Below are 26,480 nucleotides of genomic sequence, written 5' to 3'. Positions count from 1 at the left end.
TACCTAACCGCCCCCCCGCCCCCGAAAAAAAGAAGGCAGTGCAGACATTCTAGCAGACAGAGCAGCTTTAACAAAGAGAAAGCTGAGTGTTCAAACTTGACCACAAAGTCACCAGAGCTAGAATAGGGTGAGGGTGGGGTGAGGCCGGAGGAATTAGCTACAGCCAAGAGAAAGGCAGAAGAAGCCATGAGGGTCAGGGGCCCAGGAGATTGTAGTCAGAGATGGGGAGAGAGGGTTCAAGATTTAAGAAGTGGTTCTCACATATAATCCCAGCAACTTGGAAGGCTGAAATCAGAGGAGCATAAGTTCAAAGCCAGCCTCAGCAGTTTATCGAGGCCCTGAGCCACTTAGTGAGACCCTGTCTCAAAATAAAATATTAAAAGGGCTGGGGATGTGGCATCCCTAGGTTCAATCCCCAGGAAAGAAAGAAAGAAAGAAAGAAAGAGAGAGAAAAAAAAGATTTGAGAAGTGCAGCAGTTTCAGATGGAGGGAAGACCACATGCTCAAGGGGGTGCGAGGGGTGGCCATGGCTCCAGGGTGACAGAAAGGACTTGGGAATGCATGGATGACCAGCCAGTGCTCTATCTGTCCTCACCATCCTTGAGATTTACGTCCCCAGTCCTGCACCACGGAGCCCCAGCTGCTTGGGAAATGGAGGAAGGAGCTTCTACCGCTAGGGGGCGCTGCAAGGAAACCCGTCTGACCAGGATGCTCCAGGCTGGTTTCCTTCTTCTCCCCCAGCGAACCTCTGATCAGCTCCCAGAGCAGCCGCTCCTTGTTCCTGGCACTCGGTCCTTCAGGCAGCCCTGATGGGCAGTGCCCAGGCAGAGCTTAGGAGGTGCGATGTGGGAAGGGGAAGCCCCCTTGGTTTCTGTCTCATAGCAGGGACCCAGCAGGGAAACCCCACAAGTCCTAAAAGGAAAGCGGCAGCGGTGGGTCTTGGGGAAGACCAAGAAACCCCATCCCCTCCCTGAAGATGGGAAATCCAGGGTGGGGCTGAGGGCGGGGCTGTGCTGGAAGGGAGACCGCTGGTTGATGTAGCCCAGCCCAGAAGCACGGGGATTCTTGTGGGTTCTGGCCGAACCCTGATCCTGACCTCACACAACCCCACCCTGGCCACGAGCTGAACCCTGGTCCTAGCCTTCAACAAGGCTATCCCTGACCAGAGCAGAGCCCCAGGACATGGGTAGCTCTGACCCCAAACAGACAGACTCAGGATGTGGGTCCCAGACTAGATTCGGAAACCAGCCCTAGACCAAATCCTGACCCTGGATATGATGGAGCTTTAATCCTATATCTGATTCTGGCCAAAGACTGAGCCCTTGACCTTGGATGGAGCCAATCCTAGTCCCAGACATGTTCTTGGGCCTGGGTCTCATCCCCTCTGACCCCAGTTTATAGACAGCTCTGATGCCATCCCTGATATCATCAGACCCAGCCCCCACCCACCTTGCACCAATACTCATTCCAGCCACCATTGAAATCTGACATCCCTCTCATGCACACACCCCCCTCAGCCATCTGGTAAAACAGAGAGGATGAGGATGACTCAGAACCCCTAGTCCCCTTTGGTGGGCAATCCCCTTACCTGGCCATCCATCTTTTGAAGGACAGTGGACTGGTGATGGCTCCCGAGTGATGGTGACAGAGCAGACAAGCAGGAGGGGGTTTGAGTCCCTGGGACCCACGCACAAATAGAGCTGGACAGCATGCCCCAGAAGGGGGCACTGAGGAAAATCCTAGACCTGAAAGCCAGGAGCTCAGATTCACTGAAACCCTAGCTTCCCGCCATCCCCCGTGCCTCCCACCCCCTCTGGGAAGGGAAATTACATTTCCCTATTTTAGCACAAGGGGTGGCGAAAAGCGAATACAAAGTTGAAAGTACAAGTAGGACGGAAAGTGAAACCGGGTGCAACCCCCAGTATAAGACTCCCCCCTACCCAGGAGATGGCTGGACAAAGAGGCTGGGCCCTGACATGGGCCAGACGGCAGGCGACCTTGGCTGGCGTGAGTTGGAAGCCAGGGCTGAAGTGGAGGGGCGGGAGGCTTGGGGGAGACTGGGCAGAGGATGGGAAGGCTGACTGGTGTGGACGGAATTCATGGCATGCGGACAATAACTTAGCCAGGACCAAGGACCCGGCTCGCTGGAGCTTGGGACTGAGTATGGGATAAGTGAGGTGGGGGCCTGGAGCAGTAGGGTGGGGGTGTGGTCCAGGGCAGGGCACAAGCGGGACAGTTTTGCTGGGATGAATGGGAGGGACTGGACAGGCAATTTGACCAGAACCAGGATGAGGCAGATACATGACGTTTGAAGTAATCGAGCCAGAGGCGGATGGTGAGGCTGAGACTGAGAACTGAAGCCAGTCAGAGGAAGTGCAGCAGGGTGAGTTGGCACAGATGGGGGCTGAGGGTAAGGAACCAGCAGCCTGAGTTGGACACAGGTCTTTAGTCCGAAGGTGGGAAGGAGGTCCAATCTGCAGCTGGCAGCTAAAGATCTCAGGGGCTGGTGCCAGAGCTGTATGCAGAGGAGAAGTTGGTACCTCTAGGTAGGGCTGAGGGCTTGAGGGTGAGGAGCGAGCTTTCGAAGGCCAGAGCCAAGAACCCAGGACTGGATACAAGGGTATGGAGCAGCTGGGGACTCTAGAGTTCAGGCAGGAAGAGGAGTAAAGTACAGGTGACACAAATCAATCTGGATAGGCAATACCACAAGGGCCTGGGCCCCCAACATAGAGCTAGGAAGAAGCCTATTCTGCCTTGGGTCTCCAGGATGCCAGAAGGTCAGAGTGGCCCCCAAGCCAAGGAACCAGAACACCAGAGATCTTAGGCGTGGCCCACATCCTCTGGAAGTCCATGGGGGGAAGTGGGTGGCCCAGAAACTCCTCTTACCCTTTGCTGAGAGGCACTTTGAGGAGCAGTGTGCAGGGATTAGAGATTATCCTTGGACAGGGAAGGGGCCTGGAGAGCAGCAAGAGTGGGGATGGACCGGGGTTTGGTTTTTAGTTTGAGTTTCGATGGCAATTGTGTAACTTCATGATGGCTAGATTTCCTCACCCGAGGGAGAAACCACTGAACACTGCCCTCTGCCCTGGGCGCCCATCCTGTGGCCCCTCTTCCCTCTTTCCAGGAAAACATAGGGTTTGAAGCATCCTCTGATGCCCACTGGTCTGACCCCCACTTTGCAGACGGGGGCCTGAGGCATAGAGGAGAGACAGCTTGCTCAAAGGAAGACCAGGATGAGAAACAGAGTGCCCCCCTCCCATGCCAAGCCCCCTCCCTCCCTTCAGCACCCCCGCCCTTCCTATTCTCATGCTGCAGACTTGCCCCAGGTGGGTTCTGCTGCAGAATGACCCCCCGCCTTGGCGGAGGCCTTACCACATAGGATAGAACCACAGGTCATGCCATCCCTGGGGCCCCTAGTAGCCAGTTCAAGGCATCAGAGCCACCTGGCTGAGCCCAAGGAATCCTTGGCAGAACAGACAGTCCCCACTCCTGGGCCAGGTAGCTGCCTCCTCTGAGGTCCCTGGAGAAAGCAAGTGGATTGTATGTTTGGACAGATCTGGAATCCAGCCCTGGCTCCCCACCCCCATCTCTGCTATCTGAACTTGGGCCAGTCCCCTTCATTGAGCCCAGGTTCCTCCTCTGCAAAATGGAGAGAATTAACAGCAACCAGTTGTGCCCCTCAGAAAAGGCACTTGGCCAGGGAAGTGAGTAGGGAGACAAGATCCAGCCTTGGGTCTGCTTACAAAAATGAGCACTTTGTGCAGACTTCATATGGTGGCCTCAATGGTCCCCATCATGGTGTGGAGGGGCTGTGTGAAGATACCCGAGAAAGTTCCCACTGGGGCTTGCCCATCACGCAGGCTCGGAAAAGTCACATTCCCTTCCTTCTCTGAGTTCTTCCCAAGCCCACAATCTTGCTCCCCTCCTCGTTTCTCCAGGGCTCAGCCTGTTACTGCTCTCCTTGCTCCTGGTGCAAGCTGGTGTCTGGGGATTCCCAAGGCCCCCAGGGAGCCCTCCTGTGAGCCTGCAGGAGCTGCGCAGGGAGTTCACGGTCAGCCTGCATCTTGCCAAGAAGCTGCTTTCCGAGGTCCGGGGCCAGGCTCATCGCTTTGTGAGTTTTCCCTAATGCAGCTGGCTCTAGGGATGAGGAGACCGTCAACCCCCATGGGCCACCACTAACAGACTTCACCCTTCAGGCTGAATCTCGGCTGCCAGGAGTGAGGCTGGACCTGCTGCCCCTGGGAGAGCAGCTCCCCAACGTTTCCTTGACCTTCCAGGCCTGGCGCCACCTGTCTGTGAGTGAACGGGGCTGGTGGGGCGGGGCCAGGAAGCTGGCAATAGACAGGGCAGCATAGAGACAAGTTGGGGATTGATTTGGGGACAGAATCTGGATGAGATTGAGTGTGTGGTTGGACATAAAGATGAAGCAGAGGGCTGGGGTTGTGGCTCAGTGGTAGCGCACTTGCCTAGCATGTGTGAGGCACTGGGTTCGGTTCTTAGCACTGCATATAAATAAATAAAATAAAGGCCTATCAATAACTAAAAAATATATTTAAAAAAAAGATACGCAGAGATTTGGAAATGGGATTAGGAAGAGGGAAAGAGTGAAGCCGGGTATGGGAATGGAGTGGATTGGGAATGAGTGGGATGGAGTTGGTGTTGGGGGGTGGGAAGAGAAGAAAGGTTGATTAGGGATGAGAAGAAAGGTTGGGATGAGGGCAAACATCAGGTGAAGGATGGAGAAGGGATGGAGATGGCTGGTGGGACCTGAGTCAGAGATGAGATGGGGAGACGGTGAGAATGCATATGGAGGAAGGACCCACCTGGGACCAGGAATGGGAATGAGGGTGGGAAAGAGGTTGGAAACAGAAGGAAAACAATTGTGCAGGAGACAGGAAGAGATGATGGGGGAATGGAGTGGAGTGGCAGAGGAAGAGTGATGGGGACGGGATGGGGTTAGAGAGGGGTTGGGGCATGGGACAGGAAAGGAGATGGGATAGAGGTCAAAGACAATGGAGGTGGGAAGTCTGATGAGCACAGGAAGGAAATGGGGATGGAGATGAGGCTGACAATAGAAACAGGAGGCTGGAGTGTGAATGAGCCTGGGCTTGATCCGGGGTTGGGTAGGGTCATGCTTGACCTACCCTTGTCCCTCCCCTTCAACAGGACCCAGAGCGACTCTGCTTCCTCTCCATGATGCTTCAGCCCTTCCATGCCCTGCTGGGAGGCCTGGGGAGGCAGGGCGGCTGGACCAGCTCAGAGAGGATGCAGCTGTGGACCCTGAGGCTAGATCTCCGGGACCTGCAGTGGCATTTCCGCTTCCAGGTAGAGTGCCCACCCACCCTCTTTGACCCGCTAAGACCAATACACAAAACTGAGGTCCACTGATTCCCTTTACAGAACACCCCCTGCCCTCAGGTTGGGCGAGTCTGGAGGGAGGTGCTCTTCTGAGCAAGTATACGAGAATGTGCAGGAGGGTGTAGCCACACAGGGCCCTACACAGGGTCCTGGCTCTGCCACCCAAGTCCCTGCTTTCTTTTGGGGGTTGGTCTTTAGTGAGATAAGGGCGCTGGTTTACCCAGGACAGACTGCCATCAGCAGGCCCTGCAGCGAGGTCAGAACCCTTCTCCCTGTGGTTCTCTGACACAACCCAGATCCTCCTGACCATTTCTAAGAGCAATAGAAATTTCAGTCTTAATAAAAAGGAAATGGAGGGCTGGGCTTATGGCTCATGGTAGGGGGCTTGCCTAGCGTGTGTGAGTCACTGGGTTCAATTCTCAGCACCACATATAAACAAAATAAAAGTCCATTGACACCTAAAAAAAATAAAAAAAAAAAAAAAAGGAATGGAAACACAAGCAGCAGATAAACTGGCTGCACCCTACCTCTGACCATTTCTGATCCTGAGACAATCCAAAACGGCAGGGAGGAACTTCCAGAACAGAACCCCAATCCCCAGGACAACCCAGCTCTGTGAGCATCCTCTTGCTCCAAACTTCTATCTTCATATATATATATATATATATATATATATATATATATATATATATTTTAGTTGTAGGTGGGTACAATTTTTTTCACAGCCACATCAATATTTAGTTATTTATTTTTATTTATTTTTTTATTATTAGTTGTTCAAAACATTTCAAAGCTCTTGACATATCATATTTCGACAATATCTTTATTTTATTTTCATGTGGGGGCTGAGGATTGAACCCAGGGCCTCATGCATGCGAGGTGAGCACTCTACCACTGAGCCACAACCCAGCCCACAAAATTCCATCTTCTTAAGCTCAAAAAATCAGGTTAAGACACGTGAGATGACAACATGGAAGATCTGAAGCAGGGGTTATCCAGGGGCCTGATGTCATCAGGAGCCCCTGGGCTCAGATTTGCTCAGGTTCTCCGCCTGCCCACTGTCTGAGCTGCGGATCTGTCTTCCTAGGTGCTGGCTGCAGGATTCAACCTGCCCCAGGAAGAAGAGGAGGAGGAAGAGGAGGAGGGGAAGGGGCTGCTCCCAGGGGCTCCAGGGGACTCTGCTCCAGCGTCGGCCCAGGTGTCCTGGCCCCAGCTGCTCTACACCTACCAGCTGCTGCGCTCCCTGGAGCTTGCCTTGTCCCGGGCTGTGCGGGATTTGCTGTTGCTGTCCAAGGCCGGGCACCCAGGCCTGAGTTGGGGCTCTCAACACCCAGATCCCAGCCCGGATGGAGCGATCTTTTAGCCCCTTTCCCTCACCTTTTAGGACTTCAGGACTAGCTTCAGACCCTGTCCAATAACTTAAAGCCCCTCCAGTCCTTGCCAGATATTTATTTCTTAGATATTTATTTATTACTTAGGGAGATGATAGTTTATTTATTATTTCATCCTTGGGGCAGGCTGCCACATTGCGTGCCTAATAAAGCCCTCCCACTCTCTCTTTGCCTCAAGATCTTTTCACAGAAGGGACATCGGACACTCAAAGGACCTGGAGGCCTCTGGTTACCCAGAACCCCTCTCTGCTCCTATGTTTTTGGGGTGTCCTGGTCCACCTTCCCCCACTGTGACCTGCTCAATTGGCAGTTGCCATAGCAACCAGCAGAGTTCTGAAGTTGAACTATCAGTTTGGAAACTCAAGGCAGCTGACCTGCTGCTCATCGACCTTTGAGACCAAAGTGGTGTCCCCGAGGCCCTTCAGACCTCTTTCCTGTGGGTGGGCTTCCCCTCCTATATGGCTCTCTGAGGGGTCCAGGTATGGTTGAGGTCTGCAGGGGTCAGAAAGGGAAGGCTGTGGGAAAAGTCTCCAATTCCCCCCATTTTCCTCGCAGTCTTCTGGGTAGCTGAGACAGGTTGGGGAGGTAACCAGGACAGGAACTCAAGAGAGGCAGTCCCAGTGGCACAGGAGGTCTAGAGTCAGATTCTTCAAGTTCATGGTCTTCACAGATGTCTAGTTATGTTCACTCCATGAAGGACACACCAAGAAACCCAGGCCCAGAGGGTGGGAAGAATGCATCCAGGTGGCAGAGAGAGTCAGGGGTGAGCAGGTCCCCGGGGAGCCCTGTGACTCAGCCGGGTCAGGTCTCAATCACTGGGGCTTCGGCCGACCCAGGCGGGCTTGTAGCTCCTGCATCATGCCCGGGTGTGCCAGGCCAAACCTGGAGGTGGAAGACAGGTGCATGGGAGCTGGTCCTCAGAGGCCCACAGCCTCCACCCTATCCCAGCCCAGTGCCCCTGTGCCTACCCGAGTCCCAAAGTCTTTCTCCTGGCTGGCACTGGGGTCCCTTCAGGTCTCGGGGGGCTTGGTTCTGGGGCCTCCTCCAGCTGGAGTGGCCTCTGCTCGGGTGCTGACAGTCCCTCCTCGGGCTGAGGGCTAGGAGGGTCCTCTGGCTCCTCAGAGGCCTGGACTCGCCGGAAAGAGGGCCGAGAGCGACGCTGTGAGGAGCTTCGGGAGAGGAGGGCGCGGCTCCTCGGGACGGAGACATCCAGGAGGGGCCCAGGAAGCAAGGCCTGCAAGGGAGCAGGGAGACAGTTCTGTGGGCTGGCTTCTAGATCCGGCTTGTCCCCCCTGGACCTCACCAGAGCCCTCACCTCACACCAGCTGCTGTGAGTGTCCCCTCTGGCACTTCCTGCAGCCTCAGCAGTGTCCGAGGGCCCAGGCAGGGCCTCCACAAGGCCCTGCTGTGTCAGCTGCACCTCCTGGCCTTGAACATCCTCCAGGCCTTCTGGATCAGTCTCCTTGGCCTCTGACCTCTGGCCTCCAGTCCCAGGGTCCTCCACATGCGGCAGCCTTTGTCCTTCTCCCTCAGGGTGGTGGTCCCCACACTGCCCCTCACTGTCTGTCCCCTGCTCTCTGGCTTGCCAGCCCCCAGCCTCTTCCAACAGCTGCTCTCCCAGGAACCCCTCAGCCTCCACTTTGGCTTCAGCGCCCTCTGCTCTTGCTGCCTGGGAGCCTGAGGTAACGCCCTCCACCCCACCACTTCCTTCTACCATGGCAGGTCCCCCCACCCCTGCCTGATCTCCAGCCCTGGCCTCAAAAGCCTCTGCTTCACCATCTCTGCCAGTCACCTCCTCCCCTGCTGAGCCTTCTAGGCCCAAATCCTGCCCACCTCGGTTCCCTCCCTCTGCAGCCTCCACCAGCTCTGCCTCTCCTTCAGCCTCCTCTCTCCCTTCTGAGTTCCAGCCTCTCCCATTCTCCCCCACCCAAACTGCCCCAGATTCCTGGAATTCTGGCCCTTCCTCAGCCCCAGCAGCCCTCACAACCAGGACTGCCTCATCCTCCACAATCTCAGGAGCCAAAGAACTGGTCTGTGCATCCTCCTGGTTCTGGAGGCCGAGAGCTGCCTCCTCCAGCCTCCAGCCTCCCCTGGATGTGAGGTCTGCCTCCGATGGTCCTGAGGCCTCCACTTCGCTATCCTCAGTTTCTCTGGCCTCTGTTTCTCCTGGTGACTGGTCTTTCTCTGCCTCTTCCCGTTGAATTTCCTGCAGCCCCTGGTTTTCTGCTACAAAGCCCTCCCCCTCCTGTGCTGCACATCCTTGGATCTCTGACAAGTCAGACTCCCAGCCTCCTTTGGCCTTGGCCTCCAGTGCCTGACCTCCTGTAGCCTCCTCCTCCTCATCTTCAGTATCTGTTTTTTCCTCCTGGGTGTTACTACTTTCCCTGCCCCTTCTCCTCTGGTTTTCCCAGTCTTCTCCCTCAGGGACCTCAGGATCTATAGACCCCATGTGCCTGGAATGTTCCTCCAGCCTCCCCTCCATCTCCTCTTTCCTCAGGTCTGAAACTCTCCCAAGTTCTTCCTGAACCCCCTGTCCTTCCTCAGGTTGCTCTGTTGGGGTCAAGACACCTCCCATCAGCTCAGGCTCCTGGCCTTTGGTGACCTTGAATTTGAGGTCATCCCACTCCTCCTCCAATGTTTCTTGGCTCCTCTGAGCCTCCTTACTTCTCTCCTCAACAAACTCTTCACCAGGCCTGGCCTCTGGGGCTGCCTCCAAGTCATCATCACCTCGATCCTCTTTGTCCAGGGCCAGCTCAGCCTCTGTGACCAGGCAACTCCCTTCCTCCTCCCAGTCCCCCTTGGCCTGTACCTCCTCCTCCTCCTCCAGACGAGCTCCATCAGCCCTGATCTGCTCATCTTGCCTCCCCTCAGCCTCTTTCCCGTGCTGATCGATGTCCCCCTCAAAGCCCTCCCCTGCCTCCTCCTCTGACTCGGGGCCTTCTGCCTCCCTCCCTGCTGTCTGGCCCTCAACTGCCTCTTCTGTTTCCTCAGTGCCCAGGACCTGGGTCTCTTGGGGGAAAAGCTTCACTTCAGTCTCTCCCTTCACCTCTTCTTGAATCTTGATCCCAGTAACTTCTGGGATCCTTTCTCCTGGGACTGGCCCATATTCGGTCTCCCTGACTCCTGGGAGGTCAGACTCTTCCCTGGCTAAAGCAGCCCCGACCTGCTCCCTGTCTGAGGAAGTTATTCTGGCCTCTTCTCTGCCCAAGGCTGCCCGGTCCTCAGACTCTACTACCCCTGTCCCCTGTGTCCCTATGCTTTGGCCATTCCTCACCACTACCACCCCCTCTTCTTCCCTCCCAGGCCCTCTGACCTCAAAGTTTTCAGTTTCTGCAGCTATCTCGGAAACCACTTGCTCTGTCTCCCCGCTGTCCCCTGCCACCTTCTGCCCGCTACTGCCCGCCTTCACCTCAGGCTCTTGGTGCCAGGTCCACTCTGACTCCACCCCCCTGGCCATCCCTGGCTCTGTCACCCTGACCTCTTCCTCCTCCTCCTCCTCATGTTCCCAGTTTCTTGGTGTCTCCCCTCTGCTCACTTCCTGCTCACCAGGCTCCTGTCCTTCCTTGGAGTGACCGCTCCTGTCTTGCTGAGCCCTGGACCCTGCCTCAGACTTCTTCCCAGCCTCCAGGCGTGTACTTGACTCCTGGTCCCCAGAAGCCCTGGCTGCCTCCCGGGTCTCAACGTCCTGCCTGTCTGCTTGAGAGCCCTGGGAGCTACCTTTTCCCCAGCCCCAGGTCTGTTCTGCAGCAGAGCTTCCCTCTGGGCATCTCCCAGCCTCTCCAGGCCCTCCTGGCTTCCCAAACCCCTGGCTCCGGCGGTCTCTAAGGCCTTCCAGGGCCTCCTGGGCTTCCACCTCTACAGTCTTCTCTGGCTTTCCTGCTGCTACCTCCTGCAGTTCTTTGGCTACCTGTGCCTCCTGCTGTACAGTGGGGACCTCATCTCCTATGAGGTAGGACAAAAAGGCATTGAAGGAATCCTAGAGGAAAAGAGTGGAGAAGGTCAAGGCATGCAGGGAAGGCCAGGCCCAGCCCCTTCCCTGGGGGCCCTGGGCCAGAGGAGCCCACAGTAAGGCAGGCGGGTTAGGGACCTGGGCAGACAGGGAGAACAGGATCTGCAGAAGGAATGAGAAGGTTCCTAGACTGAGGGTGTTGGATGCACTTGTGGGAAGTAAGAGATTAAAGCCCAGAAAGAACTGGTCAAGGAAACTGTCTGGCCCTGTGAACGAAACCTCTAATCTGAGGAGAGGTTCAAAGGGAGGAGGAAAGGTGAAGACACAGGGAATGGGGTGAAAGTCTCTGGCATCTCTTTGCCCCTCTCACCAGTGCCCCCCTCAAGGCCTGATGCAGCCCAGGGAGGTGTAGCCGGAGGAAGTCCATCTTGTGTGTTTCTGTGTGTCCAGAAAGCTGACAAATGGCAGTCCCCACCCACCAAGACAAGACAGTCTTCCCCAGGACCTAAGACACTTCCTCTTCCCCTGTCTCTCCCTGACGCATCCCCAGGCCCTGCCCACCTTCCCCAGGGCCACAGCAATCTCCACCCCAGGTGGGGAAATGGGTGTGCGTCACCTGTGGGACACAGGTGCACATTCTGAGTTTTAAAGCGCAAAGGGTGAGAACGGAAAGAAAGAAGTGGGAGCAAGGGACCTCAGAATTGGGGATGGGGGAAGGGACATGTGGCAACTTCAGAGGAGTGACTCAGGTCTTGAATTCACACCTCAGCCATTTCCGTCTGCCCCAAGCCACAGCCTTTCTGAGAGAGGAAGCCAGGGTTTCTGGTTCCTGTTTTGTCCAGGGACAGAGCGGAGGAGTGAAAAGGGCTGGTGGGAGCTCTGGCTTCCCAATTCCAAGTCATTAATGCTTCCTTAGGGCATAAAGGGTTGGTTGGCGGCTCTTCCACTCATCCCCTCATCCATGCTTATTCTTGCAAAAAGGACTTGACTAACTTTGTACTGTGCTCATTTGCATCTACCTCCCACACTCCTGTGAGTTCCCTGAGGGCAGGAGCCCTGTAGGAAATGCTGCAGAATTTCTAGAGCTCTGCAGGGGTAGTAGGACCTCATTTCTCATTGGTTGCGTGATCTGGGAAGCACATCGCAAGGGGCACATTTCAAACAGCAGTCTGAAGGCCTGGTGGTGGGAAAGAGCTAGTAGAGATGGGCTCAGGCAGCTGCAAGCCGTAACAGAGTTTTTCACAGGGGAAGGACACGATGAAGAAAAGCAAGGATTCTGCTTTACCTAGAGGAAGGTAAGAGAATGACTCCCTATTTGAGACTATATGAAGTGGCCTCCCCCTCTCCCCTGCCAAGCCCCACTTTCCTAATTTCCTAGGGCAATTGGGTGAGATCACAGAATCAGAATCTTAGGACTTAGAATCTAAGGACCTCTGATGGAGCAGGAATCCAGCAGCGGTCTGCCCAATGACGCTCTGCCTCTGCACTCAATTATTTCTTTTTTTTTATATTTCTTTTTTGGTTTTAGGTGGATACAATAACTTTATTTTTATGTGGTCCTGAGGATCCTACCCAGTGCCTCACATGTGCTAGGCGAGCACTCTACCACTTGACCCACAACCCCTGCCCCTGCGCTCTATTTCTTGCTAAATGGGTCTCTAAGGTCTAATGTTATGTGATAGTCGTTAACTTTTTTCTTATGGTAACTCAGTTTTCTCATCTGTAAACGCAGGGGTTGGAATACTAATGTGGTATTTTTGATACTAGGATAACAGGGGAAAGAGTATCTCTTAAGGCCTTGGATAGTGTCCATAGATAATTCAGGAAACCCCCATAGTTGGCTATTATCTTTATTTTAGGTTTCTAAAACAGTACGTCAGGGTATCAGATAAAAATGAGTGACTGGAGTTTGGCTCTCTGTGCTTCCAAACAACGGCTCCCAGGGGGTGAGGTAGGGGAGGGCGGGGTGGCCATATTTGCTCCTGGCAAGCGAGGGCGGCTGGAAAAGAGTTGAAGCCGCCCGCGCCATGACGACTGCTGGCAGAATCCGGCCACGGCTTTCGAGACCGGTAATCGCGGCTCTCCCTGGCTCCCACCCTCTCCAGTTCAAAACCAGCGGTGCCGGGGCTCTCCTGGATTCTACCTTTCTCACGCCCTGAAGTTGAAAAGGCCGAAAGCGAAGGCAAGAGGAGGGCCCGAAAGTAGGGAGGACCTCCGAGCACGTGATGGGGGAACCTGCGGGTGATGTCACGTGACCCACCAACCTGCGGGGGCTCCTTGGTGCGGAACGTTCTGCTGCTCTTAAAGGTACAGGCCTCAGCCCCCGCCCCGCGTCCGCCAGCTTTAGAGGGGACAGGGGCGGAGTCCGACAGGTGGGGCGTGGTGGGGAGTGGGAGGGCGCGAGACGGAACCCTGGGATCTCCTGATGGATCCTGTGGCGCGAACCCAGCAGGCAGCCGGAGCTAGGTGTGGCAATAGGGCCTTAACCAAATTCACCTGTCGCAGACCCTCATCCACCCGGTTAGAGCCAACTCGCTGACTTTGGACCCTTCGGGGGATCAGAACTTGATGCCATGGGAGGCTGTGAGGGCTCCAGGTGGCGCCTTTTGGATTCTGAGAGTGAGTATTTATGGCCCGCCCCTTCGGGAGTGACTTCTTCTGCCGTGTGCACATCCCAGGGGCTTGGAAGCTGGCTCAGTCCGGGGAAAGACCCTCGCGAGGCAGTCGTGCACCTGAGAGTGGGAGGGATCATGTGCTCTTCTAATTCACAGGGGAGGAGACCACCTCTGAGCCCCAAGCCCCTCTGTTGGAACGTCAGAGTGCCCATTGGAAGAATGCGGTGGGCTTTTGGTAAGTGGCCTAAGAGCTCAGCTAAAGTAAAAATGCAGCAGCAGCAGGAAATGGGGGAACTGAACTGCACAAAGAAGTTGAATCCACAAATATTTACTTAGTTAACTGGTTTGCCCGGAAGCTGCCTGTGAATTTTCGAAAATCCACTCGTTTGCTTACCATCTTCACCTATTTCAGTACCATCTGTAAGATCACTCACTTCATATTCTCCAACCAACTCAGCCTCAATCTCAACATTTTAAAATTCAGGTATTTAAAAAAAGAAAGCTGAGCCACCACTTCAAATAGAAAACCAATATTTTGCTAATGCGCGTTCAAATAAATGGATCACTTGCTAAAACTTTTTACAAGATCATCCATGCACCTTCCAAAAGCTTTCAGATACTGAGCCTTGGGAAGTACTGCTAGCATTAGCTTACCCCATTAAGTCACAAGTTTTTAGTCTTTGAATATTTCAATGAAATTGACCCAGATGCATTAAAATAGGTAGAGGTTATATGTATCTTTTATCCATATTTTCATATATATTTTTTTTCAAATGCTGTTGGTAATCTCTTTTCTCAAGAAAGTAGAACTGTGAAAGCATGATATTGATTTCAAAAGTTCCTATAAATAGTACAGTTATTGCTCAATTTGAGTTTTTATATATGTCATAATTTAACTTAATGAGAACTGTGGAGGACTTGGGTGGCAGGTTGGGTTGGAAGTGGCTTCCCATGTAACTCTTTGGAAGAGTGACTTGATTTCTGTTAGCTTCAGTTTCTTCAACAGTAAAATAGGAAGAGCCACTTCACAGGTTTGTGAAAAGGACACTTGAAAACTCTGACACTGAGCCAAATTTCTTTCCTATCAATGAGCACAACTTTGGAAGATAAAAATAAGTGAGGATCCTTTATGGATCACAAATGATTTTGGCATTATTTTAATCTTTATAGCCACCCTGGGGATGTAGTCAGGTGAGAAATTTATATTCCCATTTTACACATGAGTTAGACTGAGACACCTGAAAAGGAAGTGGCAGACTTGGGACCACAATGGTCTTTTGGATTTCAAACTCTGGGATATTTTTATTGTACTACAGGGCATCAGTGGTTGAAAAGTGGCCTAGGAACTGAATCACTTGGAGCTCAAAGGAAAAAGTTGTTAAAAGATAGCTTTCTGAAAGGGGCCTTGAGAACTTGGAAGTGAACCCAAGTCTCTGATCTCCAAACCTGTATTTCTAACCCTGACATTGAAAGAAGATGGGATTTGGTGAAGGGCACAGACAAGAAAAGATCATAGGCAGAAAAGTAAGTGAAGATCTGTCCTGCTCATTCCAGGCTCCTGGGCCTTTGCAACAATTTCTCCTACGTGGTGATGCTCAGTGCGGCCCACGACATCCTTAGACATGAGAGAGCCTCTGGGAACCAGAGCCATGTGAGTGAGTCCCTCTCCACTTCCACCACCACCATGGTTGGTCCCTATGGAAAGATTAGGATTCGCCCTGGGGCAGAGCCCCCCACTTGAAAAACTCATGAAGTAAAGTGGCCCATGGGGCAAGGTGGCTTAAGTTCCTAGTCTTCCTGGCACGTATGTCAGGAAGGTCCTTTGGAGATCAATAGGTGCCAAATGGCTGGGGAGGACTATAGTTTATGGCAGTGTTTCTTTTTCTTTCTTTCTTTTTTTTTTTTAAACCACTGAGCCACACTCTTAGCCCTTTTTATTTTGAGACAGAGTGTTCCTAAGTTACTGAGGCTGGCCTAGAACTTGTGATCCATCTGCCTCAGTCTCCTGAGTCACAAGGATCACCAGTGTGCACTAGCATGCCTAGTTTTATGGCTAGGTTTTTTTGTTTTTGTCTTGTTTTTGGTACCAGGGATTGAACCCAGGGGTACTTAACCACTGAGCCACATGTCCAGCCTTCTTTTAATATTTTATTTAGAGGCAGGGTCTTGCTAAGTTACATAAGGCCTCGCTAAATGGCTGAGGCTGACTTTGGACTTGGAATCCTCCTGCCTCAGCCTCCCAAGCTGCTGGGATTACAAGTGTGCGCCACCATGCCCAGCTATGGTTGGGTTTTTAACCTGAAGCTGGTGATTGTTTGCTGTGGGGTTGTCCTGTGCATTGTAGGATGTCTAGCAGCACCCTGTGCTTCTAACCACTACTCGCCAATAGCATACCCCTGACAAACAAGAGTGACAGCCAATAATGACTCTAGACATTGACAAGAGTACCCTGGAGGTTAAAATTGCCCCCAGTTGAGAAACAGTTGGCTATAGTGAGCTGGAAGTACATGCCCTATCCAAGCAGAGCAGCTACCACTTTGTAGGTCCAACAGGGAATTTGGTTCCATCTTTCAAATTAGAGCCGAGCCGGGACTGGGGCCATGTCTACCCTCCTTCCTCCCTAGGTGAAAAGCTTTTTTCTCTTCCATCAGGTAGACCCAAGCCCGATGCCCATCCTCCACAATAGTTCATCTCGATTCGACTGCAACTCTCTCTCCACAGCTGTGAGTATCCCTCTGGTCCCCCACCGTGAATCCCTTGGCACATACCTGGGATTGTCATGATTACAGTTATTGAGACTGCTTGTTACGGGGCTCTTTCCACGAGTGGCACATATTAACTCATGTAATCCGCATGCTAGTCCTACGAGTTAGGTACTGAAGCATCCCCACTTCCCTGATTGGGTTGGGGGGACCTCCTAAACAAACAAACACACACACACACACACACACACACACACACGAACCCAGATCTGTCTGATTCCAGAGCCTGTACTTGTAGCAGGTCTCATCGCCTGGCTCCTGTCTTCCCTTGGCCACTTGTTCGGGAGGGTTGTCCCTAGGAAGGTCTGGAGTCTCACTCTCTTCTCCTGTTGCAGGCAGTGCTCCTGGCTGACATCCTCCCTACCCTCATCATCAAATTGCTGGCTCCTCTAGGCCTTCATCTGCTGCCCTACAGGTCTGGGTGGGGGTGGAGGGAGAAAGGGCAGGCATGATCGGAGAGCTGGGAGGAGTGGCAGGAGGCCGCAGAGCCAAGGGAGGAGGCTGACCTTCCACTTCCCCTTTCTCCATTCGCCCTTAGCCCCCGGGTGCTCGTCAGTGGGGTTTGTTCTGCGGGCAGCTTTATCTTGGTTGCCTTTTCTCACTCAGTGGCGATCAGCCTGTGCGGTGAGTCTCCAGTTCCATGTCTAGTGAACTGGCCCAGAGGAACCTCAGCGGGGTGGTGTAGGGGGCGGTCTCCCCAGCTTCCCAGAGGAAAGGGGTTATTTCTGCAGCCCACAGAAGCCTTCTGGGGCTGCCACAAGCAGCAAATGGGAGGCAGGGCTACTTGGAGGGGTAGGTAGTGGAAGTGGGAGGATTGATGGAGGTTGAACTGAGCAGGGTTTGCCAGACACACCACCACAGGGGGTGGGGGAGACAGGGAGGGTCCTCCCCACTCCTGGCTGCATAACTGGGTACCATTCTCTGCAAGAGGACATGCAGAGAAGGGGGGTAGCTCTACTTCATAGCTGAACCCAGCCTCTCCAAGAGCTCTGACTTAGCTCCTCTGAGCTGATACACACAAGGCCATGGTCAAGCACCTTCAGGAACTGGGGCTTTGGGGCCACTTCTGTGCTTGTCCTCCTCCCAGGTGTGGTCTTGGCCAGCATCTCATCAGGTCTGGGGGAGGTCACCTTCCTCTCACTCACTGCCTTCTACCCCAGGTAAGCAACATGGCAGAGAGTGGGGACAGAGGCCATTTCCCCACTGACTTCGGTCCTCCTGAGAGCACCTGTGTTCTCCTTCCCAGGGCTGTGATCTCCTGGTGGTCCTCGGGCACTGGGGGAGCAGGACTGCTGGGGGCACTGTCCTACTTGGGCCTCACCCAGGCTGGCCTCTCCCCACAGCACACCCTGCTGTCCATGCTGGGGATCCCTGCCCTGCTGCTGGCCAGGTGAGCAGTCCTGGGCTGGAAGGAAGGAAGAGGGGAGGGGGCAGGACTTGATCATATCCCAATCTTCAGATCCCAACATTTTTGTTGAGAGGAGAGTAGATTTTTTTTTTTTATAATTTATTTTGGTACCAGAAATTAAACCCAGAGGCGCTTAACCACTGAATCACATCCCCAGCCCTTTTTATATTTTATTTAGAGACAGGGTCTCATTGAGTTGCTTAGAGCCTTGCTAAGTTTCAGAGGCTGGCTTTGAACTTATCCTCCTTCCTCAGCCTCCCGAGCCACTGGGATTCTAGGCATGTGCCACCGTGTCTGGCAGGAGTGTGGATTTTGTATCCTGACAGGTGTAGATGCTGCTATTCCAGTTCTAGAGTCCCGGAACTGCCACTTGTTACCTGTGTGACATTCGACAAGTTCCTTTGCTCCTCTGACCCTCGGTTCCCCCCATATCAAATGGCGGTAGTTCTCGCATTCCCACGAGGGGACACGTGTGAAGTATTCGGCACAGTGTGGTCCCCAAGAGGATTCTAGTAGGACAAGGGTGGACTTTATTCTGCATATGTTTTCATAAGAATCAGGAAACAATTGTAATGAGCCAATTGAACCTGTGACCTCCCAGCTCATAGCTTAGAACAAGGCCAGGTAGGAAAAAAAGGAATCAATGTAAAGGAAATGTTAAGTTAAAAAAAAAAAAATACACATAGGAAGAATGGAGAAATGGCAGATAACATGAAGCCAGAGCCTAAGTGAGCAAAGGTTGGGAATTTCTGGGCTAGACAAAGTCCCCATGGAGTAGGCCATACTTAGAGCCGTCGTTAGAATGGGAATGAACCGCCTGCTTGGAGAGGGGCAGCAAGCATCCAGGGGCCTTGGGTAGTTGGAAGGAGGCAAGTGTCAGCTCCGGAAGGAGGCATTTGTCCATAATAGGGGCTCTGCAGCACGGAAATGGGGTACCCTACAGCTCCCCATCATTGGAAGCCTACGCATACCAGGTGTGCCCTGGAAAGGGGTGGCCTTCCTGGCCTCAGGACGCCTGGCCAGCCCTACAGGGCTTGTTGACTGTCCTCACTGTGCTCACTCTTAGCTATTTCTTGTTGCTCACATCTCCTGAGCCCCAGGACCCTGGAGGCGAGGACGAGGCGGAGACCGCAGCTCGGCAGCCCCTCATAGGCTCGGAAACCTCAGAGTCAAAGCCAGGTAGGAGGTGCAGGCCCCCACGAGGGCACTTTCTGCATTGGGGTTTTCCTGGTTTCCCCTCTGCAGTGGGCACAGTCAAGGCAGGACGCGGGTGGGTCGGGTTGGTTCCAGTCAAAACTCGGGCCAAGAGCTGCTTTCTAAGTACTGGCTGTGCCAGACATTCTGACTGCTTTGGGGACAAAGAATGCCCAAGACAAGGAAATGAGACAGTTCATAAGCGAACCAGCGAGTCGAAAAAGTTATCTTTATTTTCATATATTGATTGATAAGCCTGGGAAGGACGTAAAACAGTGATATGATGCAATGACAGTTGAAGGGAGGCGGAGAAGGATTGGTGTTGTCCTTTAGAGAACGGTCTAGTTCAGAGAAGACCTTTTGGAGATATTTGGGCTGAGACTTGATTGACAGGTTGTCTAGGTGAACAGGCTCTAGGCAGAGGGAACATGGGGAGCTGGGGCCCTGTGGTGGGAATGAGCTTGGATGTTCTAGAAGCAGAAGAGCCAGCAAGGCAGGGGTGGAGTATACAGATGAGCATCTGTACACACAGATATGAAGAGGTTTCATCTAGTGTCCTTTTCATTTATTTATTTTGAGATGGGATTTCCCCTATATTGCCCAGGCTGGTCTTGAACTCCTGGGCTCAAGTGATCCTCTCTCCTCAGCCTCCTCTGTATCTGAACTCCAGGCATGTGCCATTGCCCCTGGCTAACTTCTCTGTGTGTGGTGCTGGGAATAGAATATACTAGACAAGTGTTCCACCACTGCTGTACCAAGATTTTTTTTTTTTTCTTTTTTGGTACTGGGAATTGAACCCAGAGCCACATCCCTTAGTCCCTTTTTGTATTTTATTAGAGACAAGGTCTTGCTGAGTTGCTTAGGGCCTCACTAAGTTGCTGAGGCTGGCTTTGAACTTGTGATCCTCCTGCCTCAGCCTCCCGAGCTGCTGGAGTTACAGGTGTGCGCCACCATACCCAGCCCTCCATACCCAGCCTTTTTTTTTAAATTTTGATTATAGAGAATGTGAAGCTGGACATGGTACACACACCTGTAATCCCAGCAACCCAGGAGGCTGAGGTAGGAGGATCGCAAGTTCACGGCCAGTCTGGACAACTTAGTGGTGGGACCTTGTGTCAAAATAAAAATAAAGAGGGCTAGGGGTACAGCTCAGTGGTAGAATTCTCACCTAGTATGCATGAGGCCCTGGGTCCAATTCCTAGCAACCCAAAAAGAAAGAAAGGAAGGGCAGCCGTGGTTGTCCATGCCTGGAATGCCAGCGACTCAGGAGGCCGAGACAGGAAGATTACAAGTTTGAGAGCAGCCTGGACAACCTGGCAAAACCCACATCAGAATAAAAAATAAAAAGGACAAGGGCTGGGGCTGTGGCTTAGTGATAGAGCACTTGCCTAGCATGCATGAGACCCTGGGTTCCATTCCCAACACCACAAAAATAAATAGATAGATAAATAGGACTGGAGATGTAACTCAATGGCAGAGTGCCCTGGGTTCAACCCCAGAACCACGTACACACACACACACACCAAAAAATGTGTGTGTGTGTGTATGTGTTTGTGTGTGTATGATTGTTTTATATCTATTCCTAGCCCTTTTTATTTTTTGAGACAGGGCCTCACTAAGTTGTCCAGGCTGGCCTCAAACGTGCCAGCCTCTTGCCTCAGCCTCCTGATTCACTGGCATTGTAGGCGAGTGCTGTGATGCCCGGCCATGTTAAGCACTTCTGAGTGTGCATCGTGGTGCTATCTAAGTGTGTCCACACTGCTGGGTTGGCTGGTGCCCCTGGCTGAGTCTTCAGTATTCTGACTTCCTCTGTCTCTCTCTCCTTGTCCCCCTGCAGGCTCCAGCTGGAACCTGTCCCTCCAGGAAAGGTGGATCGTGATCAAGGTCTGAGTGGTGACTATAGTGTGTGCCCCGTGGTTGGTGACTTTCCCCAGCCCTCCACTTACACCTGCCAACTCTTCCAGGGTCTGCTGTGCTACATCGTGCCCTTGGTGCTGGTCTACTTTGCTGAGTATTTTATCAACCAGGGACTGGTGAGTGAGGGGTGCTGCGAGGGGTGTGGAAGAGGCAGTTGGTCCACCGTCCGCACCCATCTCTCCTGTCTGGTTCTTTGCTGCAGTTTGAGCTTCTGTTTTTCCGGAACACATCCCTGAGTCATGCTCAGCAGTATCGCTGGTGAGAGGCAGAAGGGAAGGTGGTGGGGGACACCCTCCTAGCGGGCTGGAAGGTCCCCCTGATGACGGGTACCTGGGGAGACGGGGCTGCCCTGCCCAGCTGGCACTCAGGGGGGCTTCCTTCTCCCTGCCTCCGACCTCAGGTACCAGATGCTATACCAGGCTGGCGTCTTCGCCTCCCGCTCTTCTCTCCGTTGCTTTCACATCCGCTTCATCTGGGTCCTGGCCCTGCTGCAGGTACCAAGCCCCTTCCCGGCCCCCACTCCCACCTTGGCTCCCAGCTTCCCCAAGCCCTGCTGCTTCCCTCCCTCATCAGGAAGTCTTTATTGTGTACAAACATTTCTAAGCAGAGAGACCAAAATCCACAAGGGTCCACGTACAATATGTGTCCCCTGGAACCCGGCAAACCTGAGTGCAAATCCCAGCTTCTGTACTCAGTAGCTGTGTGACTCAGGACAGGTCTCTGAACCTCTCTGAGCCTAAGTCAGATGTGGAGGAGTGGGGCTGTAGCTCAGTGGTAGAGAACTTATTTGGCTAGCATGTGCAAGGCCCTGAGTTTGATCTCCATCACTGCAAAAAATAAAAAATAAATAAACCAGATGTGGGTCAGCATCTATTTCTCAGAATAGTTATTAGAAATAGGACAAGATTTTGTGTTGTGCTTTAATCAATGAGACAGGATTTCTTTTTTTTTTTTTTTTTGGTACTAGGGATTGAACCCAGAGGCACTTAACCACTGAGCCACATCCCCATCTCTTTTTATATTTTATTTTGAGACAGCGTCTCGTTAAATTGCTTAGGGCCTTGCTAAGTTGCTGAGGCTGGTTTTAAACTCAGGATCCTCCTGCCTCAGCTGCCTGGATTTCAAATAATATTTCTACATACAGGAATATGTATAGTTTTTTTTTTCATTCTGGATGTTAATTATGATAAAATCAGTGACCTTATAGTCAAAGGGTTACCTATCTTAGTAAATAATTTCTGGTGACCAAATTCAACTGTCCTTGGCAAATAATCACTTATAGTTTTTAGCGAACACACACTATTCTCTATCTACAGTCTAATCAAAGGAGTGTGACGTGACCAGCACTCATTATTTCAACGTTTCGAGTGTACAGCCCTTAAACATAATTGGTTTTTTTGTTGTTGTTTGTTTGTTTATTTGTTTTAATAGTTTTTTTAGTTGTCAATGGACCTTTATTTTTATGTTGTGCTGAGAATCAAATCCAGTGCCTCACACATGCCAGGCAAGTGCTCTACCACTGGGCCACAACCCCAGCCCCGCTTGAAGGTAATTGTTAAAATAAACCTTCCAGGGCCAGGCTTGGTGGTGCACACCTGTAACCCCAGTGGCTAGGGAGGCTAAGATTGGAGGATCGTGAGTTCAAAGCCAGCCTCAGCAAGGACAAGGCACTAAGCAACTCAGTGAGACCCTCTCTCTAAATAAAATACAAAATAGGGATGGGGAAGTGGTTTAGTGGTTGTGTGCCCCTAAGTTCAATCCCCAGTACCCAAAATAAATAAGTAAATGAATTAATTGAATAAAATAAACCTTCCACTTCAGGCTGAGCATCCCTAATCTGAAACTCTTAATTGTTCCAAAATTTGCCAATTTTTGAGCATGGAGGTTCAACCACAAATAGAAAATTCTATACCAGGAAGTGGTGGGTTTTTGGTTTTTTTTTTTAGTTGATGATTCTTTATTGTATTTATTTTTATGTGGTGCTGAGGATTGAACCCAGTGCCTCACACATTCTAGGCAAGTGCTCCACCACTGTGTCACAACCCCAGCCCTATACCAGGAAAATTATTGCACAAAATTATTAGAAATACTGTATCAAATTACCTTCAGGCAATGTGTATAAGGTTTATCTGAAACACAATTGAATTTTGTGTTTAGATATGCATCCCATCTCCCAAAAAATACCATATGCAAGTATTCCAAAATCTAAAAAAAAATCTGAAATCCAAAAAAATTCTGGGCTTAAGCCCATAAATTTCAGATAAGGAATATATAACACATGTTAAAAGAATATTTTTTGCCCTTAAATTTTTGGGGGGAAGTACCAGAGATTGAACTCAGGGGCACTCAACCACTGAGCCACATCCCCAGCCCTATTTTGTATTTTATTTAGAGACAGGGTCTCAATTATTTACTAAGATAGGTAACCCTTTGGCTAAACAACTTAGAAAGGCCCTAAGCAATTTAACATGACAGGACAATTTAACATGACAATTTAAATGAGACAAGGTCTCGTTTTGCTGAGGCTGGCTTTGAACTCGTGATCCTCCTGTCTCGGCCTCCCTAGCTGCTGGGGTCACACAGGTGTGCACCACTGCACCCAGTCATCCTTTGCCCTTTTAAGAACTGCTGGGCACCATGGTGCACACAAATAATCCCAGCAACTTGGGGAGGCTGAGGCAGGAGAATTGCAAGTTCAAGGCCAGCCTCAGCAACTTAGCAAGACCCTGTCTCAAAATAAAAAGGGCTGGGGATATAAATGAGTGGTAAAGTGCTCCTGGGTTCAAACCCCAGTTCAAAAAAAAATTAAGAATTCAACTTTATAATAACAAGATACAGAAGTATAGATTATAGTTTGATATGACAACGACTTATAAATATTCTCTAACCACCTGTATTTGTCAGAGCAGTGCTGCCAGCTTGGGGCTTGTACTCACAAAGTTCCAAATTGTGGTATCAACATTTGCAACTCAGGGTTCTTCTAGATGCTGCTGAAACATGTAGCTTATGGTTTGAGGTATACATTCAACCAAAGCTGTTTATTAGAATTAGGGCTCAAAATCATGTATTGCCACCTCATCCTTACTGAATTAGGACTTCTTAGGGGGAGGCAAGCATGGAGCATATTTAACAAGGCCCCCAGGGATCCTACTGATTGACTGGGATACAAAGGAGGTGTCTGCACCCTCAGATGGGGGTCAAGGAGCTTTCCTAAAAGAATTGGGAACATCTAAACAGGGTTTCTCCACCTCAGCAAGCTTGACATGGGGATTGGGTAATTCTCTGTTGTGGGGGGGCTATCCTGTGCACAGTAGGGTATTTAGCAGCATCCCTAGGCTCTACCCACTCGATGCCAGGGGAACACCCCAAATGTGACAACCAAAAATGCCCTGGATGTTACCAGGAGTTCCCTAGACCACAGGTCTCAGACTGGTAAATGGGGAGGGGAACACTCAGTTCAAGGAGCCCTTGGAAGAAGGAAGTGAAGTCATGGGAGGGACCGTGATCCTGATTAAACTGAGATTCCAAGTGATGGAAGGTGGGATAGCATTCCAGGCAGTAGGAGCGATGGGAGCAACGGGAAGAGGGGGGTGGGGCCTACAGGTGGATAGGGTGCTGGAGAGAGGGTGGGGCAAAGGTCTACCGGGATCGGGTCTGTGGGTGCAGCTGGCTAATGGGATTTTATTCAGGCCTGTCATCTCTGTCCTTCCCCAGTGAGTCCCAGAAATGGGGGCCACTGGATGAGAGGCCCAGCCTCCCTCTGGCCCTGCTCTGGTTGCACACTGACCTCCCTCCGCCTGTGCCCACAGTGCCTCAACCTGGCCTTCCTACTGGCAGATGTGCTGTTTACCTTCCTGCCGAGCATCTACATCGTCTTCTTGATCATCCTTTACGAGGGGCTCCTGGGGGGCGCGGCCTATGTGAACACCTTCCACAACATTGCTCTGGAGGTCAGTACCAGCCAGCGAGGGCTGTGGGGGGTCCCTCTGAGGGAGTCCAGGGCAGAGACCCCTAGCTTTACCACGCGCCCCTCCTCTGCTCTCCCAGACCAGTGACCAGCACCGAGAATTTGCCATGGCAGCCGCCTGTATCTCTGACACCCTGGGGATCTCCCTGTCAGGGGTCCTGGCCCTGCCTTTGCATGACTTCCTCTGCCAGCTGCCCTGACGCTCTGACGGGTTGGAGCACAGGCCTGCCGGGTGGGAAGTGCTGAGATCTGTTCCCCTCGACCATGGGTCAGCCGTGGTCTCCTCTCAAGCTGGTCTTGGGAGTTTCTTCACAGCATTATGCCCTCTGAATAAATGCTTATTTTATCAATTGACTTCTTGTGCAATTCTTTTTTTCTGAAAAACTGTTGTAAAAATTACACAAGGCCACTTTGAAACATGTATATGTGTACATGTTATAAACGTATATATGAGTGTATAAAGAAAGCACTGCAGCAGACTTCTGCCCAGTCTGTAAGGCTTTATTAATTTATTCTTTCATTCTGTAGCTCTATTTATACATCTTTATTTCCCAACACAAAAGTACTTTTTTTTTTTTTTGTACCAGGGATTGAACCCAGGGGCACTTAATCATTGAGCCACATCCCCAGCCCTTTTTATTTTTTATTTTGAGACAGGGTCTTACTAAGTTGCTTAGGGCCTCACTGAGTTGCTGGGGCTGCCTTTGAACTCAGGATCCTCCTGCCTCAGCCTCCAGAGTCTCTGGGATTACAGGAGTGCACCATCATACCTGTCTTGCACAGTGTTGTCCAATCTTGGAGTATATAGCATTACTTCTTTCCTGGTTGTAGTACTTTATTCCTTTTTGTGGCAGAATAGTATCCCAGTCCATGAACACTTAGCATTTTGTTTCTCTATTTGTTAGTGGATGGACACTTGAGTTTCAATTTTTGGTATGAATGCGATTGCTACAAACATAAGAGAAAACACCTAGGAATATAATTGCTGGGTCTTAAAGTAACTCTGTTTAATCCTTCAAAAAACAGCCAGGCTCTTCTCCAAAATGGCTGTACTGAGCCAGGCTCAATGAGGCACACCTGTAGTCCCAGCAGCTGGGGAGGCTGAGGCAGGAGGATTGCAAGTTCAAAGCCAGCCTCAGGAACTTAATGAGACCCTGTCTCCAAATAAGAAATAAAAAGGGCTGGGGATGTGGCTCAGTGGAAAAGCACCCCTGGGTTCAATCCCTGGTACGAAATAAAACAAAATGGCTGCACCGCTTTATATTCCTCTGTGTGGCACGAGGGTTCTACTTTCTCCACATCCTCACCAATACTTACTGTTTCCCATTTTTGTGGGTGTGTGTGGTCGATTGGTTTGGTTTTTGTTTTATTATAGCCATTCTAATGAGTGTGGGATCTCACTGTGGTTTTGATTTGCATTTCCCTGATGATTAATGATGTTGAACTTTTTCTCTTTGCATACTCATTGGTCATCGTGTATCTCCCTCGAGAAATGTTGATCCAGATGCCTGCCCATTTTGAAATTGGCCCTTCAGGGCTGGAGTGTAGCTTAGTAGCAGAGTGCTCTCCTAACGTCATGTGCACTGAAGGAAGATTATATTTTGTTTTGTTTGAATCCCCACTATCAAAAAATGAAAATTAATAATAAGAGCTGGGGAGGTAGCTAAATGGTAGAGCGCCCCTGGGTTCGATCCCTAGTACTAAAAAGAAAAAGAAGGAAGAAAGTGGATATCCTGTCTTAGCTCTGATCTTGGGGAAAATGCTTTCAGTCTTTTATCATTAAGTACAATGTTAGCTTTGAGATTTCTGTAGATGCTTATCTTAGTTGTTTGGGATGCTATAACAAAATACCTAAAACCAGGTAATTTATAAACAACAAAGTTATTGCTCACAGTTCTGGAAGCTGTGAAGGCCAAGAC

The 26,480-nt window shown here is 51.3% G+C and overlaps 3 protein-coding genes across 7 annotated transcripts; 2 read left to right on the top strand and 1 right to left on the bottom strand.

Annotated features, from left to right (window-relative positions):
• The first annotated feature begins 1,742 nt into the window (after positions 1-1,742).
• Positions 1,743-6,914, top strand: Il27 (interleukin 27). Its single transcript, XM_046454512.2, has 5 exons — positions 1,743-2,007; positions 3,939-4,111; positions 4,197-4,295; positions 5,167-5,325; positions 6,446-6,914. The coding sequence occupies exons 1-5, from the start codon at positions 1,977-1,979 to the stop codon at positions 6,719-6,721; spliced, it is 738 nt and encodes a 245-aa protein (XP_046310468.1). The 5' UTR covers positions 1,743-1,976; the 3' UTR covers positions 6,722-6,914.
• Apobr (apolipoprotein B receptor) lies at positions 6,095-11,210 on the bottom strand. The gene is made up of 4 exons (XM_046454506.2): positions 11,069-11,210; positions 8,065-10,725; positions 7,718-7,983; positions 6,095-7,631 (listed from the first exon to the last, which is right to left on the bottom strand). The coding sequence occupies exons 1-4, from the start codon at positions 11,123-11,125 to the stop codon at positions 7,562-7,564; spliced, it is 3,054 nt and encodes a 1,017-aa protein (XP_046310462.1). The 5' UTR covers positions 11,126-11,210; the 3' UTR covers positions 6,095-7,561.
• Positions 11,211-11,537: 327 nt separating this feature from the next.
• Cln3 (CLN3 lysosomal/endosomal transmembrane protein, battenin) lies at positions 11,538-24,915 on the top strand. Of its 5 annotated transcripts, none has more exons than XM_046454508.2 (18): positions 11,538-11,730; positions 11,944-11,993; positions 12,804-13,005; positions 13,204-13,317; positions 13,470-13,548; positions 14,868-14,964; positions 15,965-16,036; positions 16,411-16,490; positions 16,614-16,699; positions 17,163-17,235; positions 17,322-17,465; positions 18,550-18,662; positions 20,515-20,561; positions 20,642-20,710; positions 20,797-20,852; positions 20,995-21,088; positions 24,404-24,544; positions 24,642-24,915. In XM_046454508.2, the coding sequence occupies exons 4-18, from the start codon at positions 13,272-13,274 to the stop codon at positions 24,759-24,761; spliced, it is 1,317 nt and encodes a 438-aa protein (XP_046310464.1). In that variant the 5' UTR covers positions 11,538-11,730; positions 11,944-11,993; positions 12,804-13,005; positions 13,204-13,271; the 3' UTR covers positions 24,762-24,915. The 5 variants fall into 5 exon arrangements, with proteins under 5 accessions (XP_046310464.1, XP_046310463.1, XP_046310465.1 ...); XM_046454509.2 differs by having other exon boundaries at positions 11,550-11,624; XM_046454507.2 differs by having other exon boundaries at positions 11,538-11,993.
• Positions 24,916-26,480: the final 1,565 nt, after the last annotated feature.

The sequence above is a fragment of the Marmota monax genome, unplaced genomic scaffold (assembly GCF_021218885.2).
Source record: "Marmota monax isolate L192 unplaced genomic scaffold, Marmota_monax_Labrador192_F-V1.1 WCK01_AAM20220418_F8-fsc00086, whole genome shotgun sequence".
Classification (NCBI taxonomy): Eukaryota; Metazoa; Chordata; class Mammalia; order Rodentia; family Sciuridae; genus Marmota; species Marmota monax.
Note: the sequence above shows the minus strand (reverse complement) of the source record. Positions and strands in the feature narration are given on the sequence as shown.